Source organism: Bison bison, unplaced genomic scaffold (genome assembly GCF_000754665.1).
Source record: "Bison bison bison isolate TAMUID 2011002044 unplaced genomic scaffold, Bison_UMD1.0 scf7180017862307, whole genome shotgun sequence".
Taxonomy (NCBI): Eukaryota; Metazoa; Chordata; class Mammalia; order Artiodactyla; family Bovidae; genus Bison; species Bison bison.
The window spans coordinates 9059-14562 of NW_011492879.1; the positions used below are offsets into that span (position 1 = coordinate 9059).

Sequence of the window (5504 nt, forward strand, 5' to 3'; positions counted from 1 at the left end):
ATCGTTACCATCTTTCTAAATTCCGTATATATGCGTTAGTATACTGTATTGGTGTTTTTCTTTCTGCCTTACTTCACTCTGTATAATCGGCTCCAGTTTCATCCACTTCATTAGAACTGATTCAAATATATTCTTTTTAATGGCTGAGTAATACTCCATTGTGTATATGTACCACAGCTTTATTATCCATTCGTCTGCTGATGGACATCTAGGTTGCTTCCATGTCCTGGCTATTATAAACAGTGCTTAGATGAACACTGGGGTGCACGTGTCTCTTTCAATTCTGGTTTCCTCAGTGTGTATGCCCAGCAGTGGGAGTTTATCTTTTGTATGGTGTCAGAAAGTGTTCTAGTTTCATTCTTTTACAGGTGATTGACCAGTTTTCCCAGCATCACTTGTTAAAGAGATTATCTTTTCTCCATTGTATATTCTTGCCTCCTTTGTCAAAGATAACGTGTCCATAGGTGCATGGATTTATCTCTGGGCTTTCTATTTTGTTCCATTGATCTATATTTCTGTCTTTGTGCCAGTACCATACTGTCTTGATGACTGTGGCTTTGTAGTATATCCTGGAGTCAGGCAGGTTGATTCCTCCAGGTCCATTCTTCTTTCTCAAGATTGCTTTGGCTATTCGAGGTTTTTTGTATTTCCATACAAATTGTGAAATTATTTGTTCTAGTTCTGTGAAAATACCATTTTTATAGAATAATACCATAGAAAATAGAAAAATATCATTTTCTCAAATAGTAACTTGATAGGGTTTTCACTGAATCTATAGATTGCTTTGGGTAGTATGCTCATTTTCACTCTTCTTCTGATCCATGAACATGGTATATTTCTCCATCTATTTGAGTCCTCTTTGATTTCTTTCATCAGTGTGTGATAGTTTTCTATATATAGGTCTTTCACTTCCTTAGGTAGATTTATTTCTAAGTATTTTATTCTTTTCATTGCAATGGTTAATTGAATTGTTTCTCTAATTTCTCTTTGTTTTCTCATTGTTAGTGTATAGGAATGCAGGCCTATTTTGCAACCACTACTTATATAATCTAAGTAAAAAGGCAACTATTTGCTATTTTCTGATGACTCTTCTAAGATCTTAGAAGACATGACTCTTCTAAGATCTGTTGCTGTTTGCCTTTTGAAAATCAGCAGGTAAAATACATATTGACATTAAATATGACAATTTTGACTCTTACTCCTTAGTATGATAATAGTTCTACCAGGGCAGTTTTTTAAATATTTCTTTTCTATCTTTTGGTCAACATGAGTGATAAGTCAGACTTGTCTGAAGTAGAGAAGTCTGACAGGCCCAAACTGAAGAAAACTAATACCAAAAAAAAAAAAGCCTTCTTCCCTCAAAGGTAAGTAAGTCATGGGGAGTTTCTATTTGAGACAAACAATGGTGAAAATTAATAGGTTTGGTAAATACATGCTTCTAGTAATTTTTCCCACAAAGTAAACAATAGGGTACCAATTATTTACTGTAACAATTATTTAATGTTCAATTAACTCTTTGTGACCACATGGACACCAGGCTCCGCCGTCCGTGGGATTTTCTAGGCAAGAGTACTGGAGTGGGTTGCCCTTTCCTTCGCCATGGAATCTTCCCGACCCAGGGATCGAACCCAGGTCTCCCGCATTGTAGACAGACACTTTACCGTCAGAGCCACCAGGGGAGTTTGGCTGACTGGGGGTTAAACGTCGGGGAGGGGCGCATCAGGAGTTGGGAAGTGGGACGTCCAGTATCACGTGACATGGGCTGCCATAGTAACACGCCTCCCTGCCTTGCATCCAATCAGATATGGACAGTGTCTGTGACGTCAGGGAAAGCAGGGCCTATACATTCAGCCAACGGCCTTCAACCCCCTCGCTGTTCTTCTGCGCTGAGCTATGGAGAATGGCGGCTCTGTCGTGTCCCAACCATCCCCTGACGGCTATGAGGAAGACGTGATCACCAAAGAAACTGGCACCTCCGAAACTGAGCCCTCTGAAACGGGGATGGCGAAAGCGGAGACCTCCAAACCAGAGCCGTGTGATGCGGAACCAAAAAAGGCAAAGCAGAAGACAGCTAATGGCCGCCGTCGCCGTCGCCGGCACCGCCATAACGACAATTTCTCACGTTTTGCTACCTATTTCCCTAGGGTGCTGAGGCAAATACATAAAGGCATGAGTCTTTCCCGCGACTCCGTGAACATCCTGGATTCGTTTGTGAAAGATATGTTTGAGCGGATAGCCGAAGAGGCCGGGCGCCTGGCCCGCAACAACAAGCGCCGCACCATCACGCACGAAGACATCGAGGCAGCTGTGCGTCTTCTGTTGCCTGGGGACCTCCGCAAGTATGCCATAAACGCGGCCACCAAGTCGCTCATCGGATACCACACCTGCAGATGAACTGCCTCAGGACTGTCTGACCATCGCAAACCAGACTTAAGGGTTCTCCCCTTAGGCCCTACATTTAATCTTTAAAACATTTCTACCCCAAAGAAAACATTAAAAACCTCGTTAACTTTGCTTCAATATGTGTCGGTTGTGTCATTTGTTCCATGGAAAATCGTGTACTTTTCGCAACTCGTCACTTTCCTAAGTGGTTATTTCTATTCATGGTTTCTCAGTAATTTCAGGGATCTTTATGGTCAAAATTCTTTCCCTACAAGTTTCGTTGGCCTTTTCCGTTTGCATTCTCCCGTCTATATTTAGGTATCACCCAGAGATTTTTATATGGGGTATGCTATGCTATGCTATGCCAAGTCACTTCAGTCGTGTCCGACTCTGTGCGACCCCATAGACGGCAGCCCACCAGGCTCCCCCGTCCCTGGGATTCTCCAGGCAAGAACGCTGGAGTGGGTTGCCATTTTCTTCTCCAATACACGAAAGTGAGAAGTGAAAGTGAAGTCGCTCAGTCGTGTCCGACTCTTAGCGATATGAGGTATAGCAACCGATAAAAAACAGTGTGGTCTTCCCGGGTGGCTCAGCAGTAAAGAATCCGCCTGCAATGCAAGAGTCGCAGGAGGGGCAGGTTCCATCCCTGGGTCATAAAGATCCCCGGGAGGAGGGCATGGCAACCCTCTCCAGTATTCTTTCCTGGCAAATCCCCATGGAGAGAGGAGCCTGGTGGGCTACAGTCCATAGGGTCTGCAAAGAGTCGAGCCCCACTGAAGCAAGGTAGCACGCAGGCACACAAAGAGCAGTGTGTGTGTGTATGTGTGCTCAGTCACTCAGTCACCTCCGACTCTTTCTGACCCCATGGACAGGAGCCCACCAGGCTCCTATCTCCTCGAAAATTTCCAAGCAAGAATACTGAACTGGGTTGTCATTTGCTACTCCAGGGGATCTTTCTGACCGAGGGATAGAAGCTGTGTCTCTTTCGTCTCCTGCATTGGCAGTCAGATTCTTTACCACTGCACCAGCAGTAGCAGATGTAAAAATCACATTTACCCATTCTATTCCTTCAATCCCAATTCACTTCCATGTGTAAAATAGGACTCAAACACAGTGTTAAATAAGAAAATTCTAAATTTCTGGAATCAAACACCATATCTTCTGAAATTACCTTATCCAGATTTCTCTGACCCTATTTTTTGTTTGCAACCTAGAACATTTTGCTTTAAAAAAAAAAAACAAAAAAAAACCCTGACTGAATTGCAAACTTGCAGGGATGATGGGATAGTCCAGTGACAGTGAACGTAGCCACAGTCTCCACAGTAGCAGCCAATGAGGGACTGGTAGCCCATGAGATAAAGCAATTGGCCAAACGTATGGTAGAGTGAGGAGGGCTGAACAAATAACAACCTTCCTGTGACACTCAGCCTAGAGATGGAGCGGGAGCGTGGGGTGATAGTTTCCCTGATGTTTTTCCATTCAAGCACCTGCTGTTAACCATGGCGATTTAAGTACAGGCATCCATTTCTTGGGGCTTCCCAGGTGGTGCTAGTGGTAAAGAACCTGCCTTCTTATGTGGGAAACGTAAGAGCCATGGATTCAACCCCTGGATTGGGAAGATGCCCCGGAGAAAGGCATGGCAACCCACTCCAGTATTCTTACTGGAAAGTCCCATGGACAGAGGAGCCTAGCGGGTTACAATCCATAGGGTCTCAAAGAGTCAGACACGACTGAAGCGGCTTAGCATGCGCACATCCATTTCTTGGGTCTTCCCAGGTGGTGCCGGTAGTAAAGAACCTGCCTGCAATGCGGGAGACACAGGAGACCCAGGTTCTGTCCCTAGATGGAGAAGGTTCCCTGGAGGAGGGCATGGAAACCCACTCCAGTATTCTTTCCTGGATAATTCCCAGGGACAGAGGAGCCTGGTGGGCCACAGTTCATAGGGTCACAAAGAGTGGGACACAACTGAAGAGACTTAGCGCACATGCATGCATCCATTTCTTGTTGTGGGACATGTCTCTAGCTCCTTGCATCAAAATAAGGAGGAGGACGATGTTCAGCAATAAGAGAAATAAGATGACTCCTTCTTCTACCTCACGTATTTGACTGCTATTGCTTATGATAGTATTTACTGAATGTAATGTCCATTGTGTTTTCTTCTTGGTGCATTGACATTTTTATTTCTATAAGTATATTGCTGAATTTCAAAGTAGTTGGTGATTTCCCTATTCCTTTTATTTTTGTTTATTTTGAGATACTTTTTATTTTTTAATTAATTAATTTTTATTGAAGGATTATTGCTTTACAGAATTTTGCTGTTTTGGTCAAACCTCAACATGAAACAGCCTAGGGTATACATATATCCCCTCCCTTTTGGAACTCCCTGCCATCTCCCTCCGCATCCCACCCCTCTAGATTGATACAGAGCCCCTGTTTGAGTTTCCTGAGCCATACAGCAAATTCCCATTGGCTATCTATTTTACATATGGTAATGTAAATTTCCATGTTACTCTTTCCATGCATCTCACCCTCTCCTCCCCTTCCCCCATCCATAATTCTATTCTCCTATTTCTTTTTTAAAAGATTGATTTCAAGCTTACTACATCCTTGGAGAGAGAGAAAGCACTCTGCGATTTCAGTCCTTTTTAATTTACAATGGTTTTCATTAGAACTTAATATTTCATTATATTTTAAATTATTCATTTTGAACTTTAAGCAACAAGGATATGCTGTACAGCACAGAGTAATATACCAATTATCTATTAATAAGTGTAAACAGAGTATAATATATAAAACAACTTCCAATTTGCCTTGATTCATGGACCTAACATTCCAGGTTCCTATGCAATATTGCTCTTTACAGCATCGGACTTTCCTTCCAGCTCAGAAGGAAAAAGTGCCCCCACAAATGCATCCATAGTCTGCTGTGATCCACATAGTCAAAGACTTCGGCATAGTCAATAAATAAAGCAGAAGTAGATTTTTTTCTGGACCTCTCTTACTTTTTTGATGATCCAACAGATGTTGGCAATATGATCTCTTGTTCCTCTGCCTTTTCTAAATCTACCTTGGTAACGCATTCCTGACTCATAGGAAGAAAAACTGATGTTTTGAAGCAGCAA

General features: G+C 42.8%; 1 protein-coding gene across 1 annotated transcript; it reads left to right on the forward strand.

The window, feature by feature from the left end:
• The first annotated feature begins 1711 nt into the window (after nt 1-1711).
• Nucleotides 1712-2520, forward strand: LOC104983382 (late histone H2B.L4-like). The gene has a single exon (XM_010832838.1). It carries the CDS (start codon nt 1894-1896, stop codon nt 2392-2394), a length of 501 nt encoding a protein of 166 aa, XP_010831140.1. The 5' UTR covers nt 1712-1893; the 3' UTR covers nt 2395-2520.
• Nucleotides 2521-5504: the final 2984 nt, after the last annotated feature.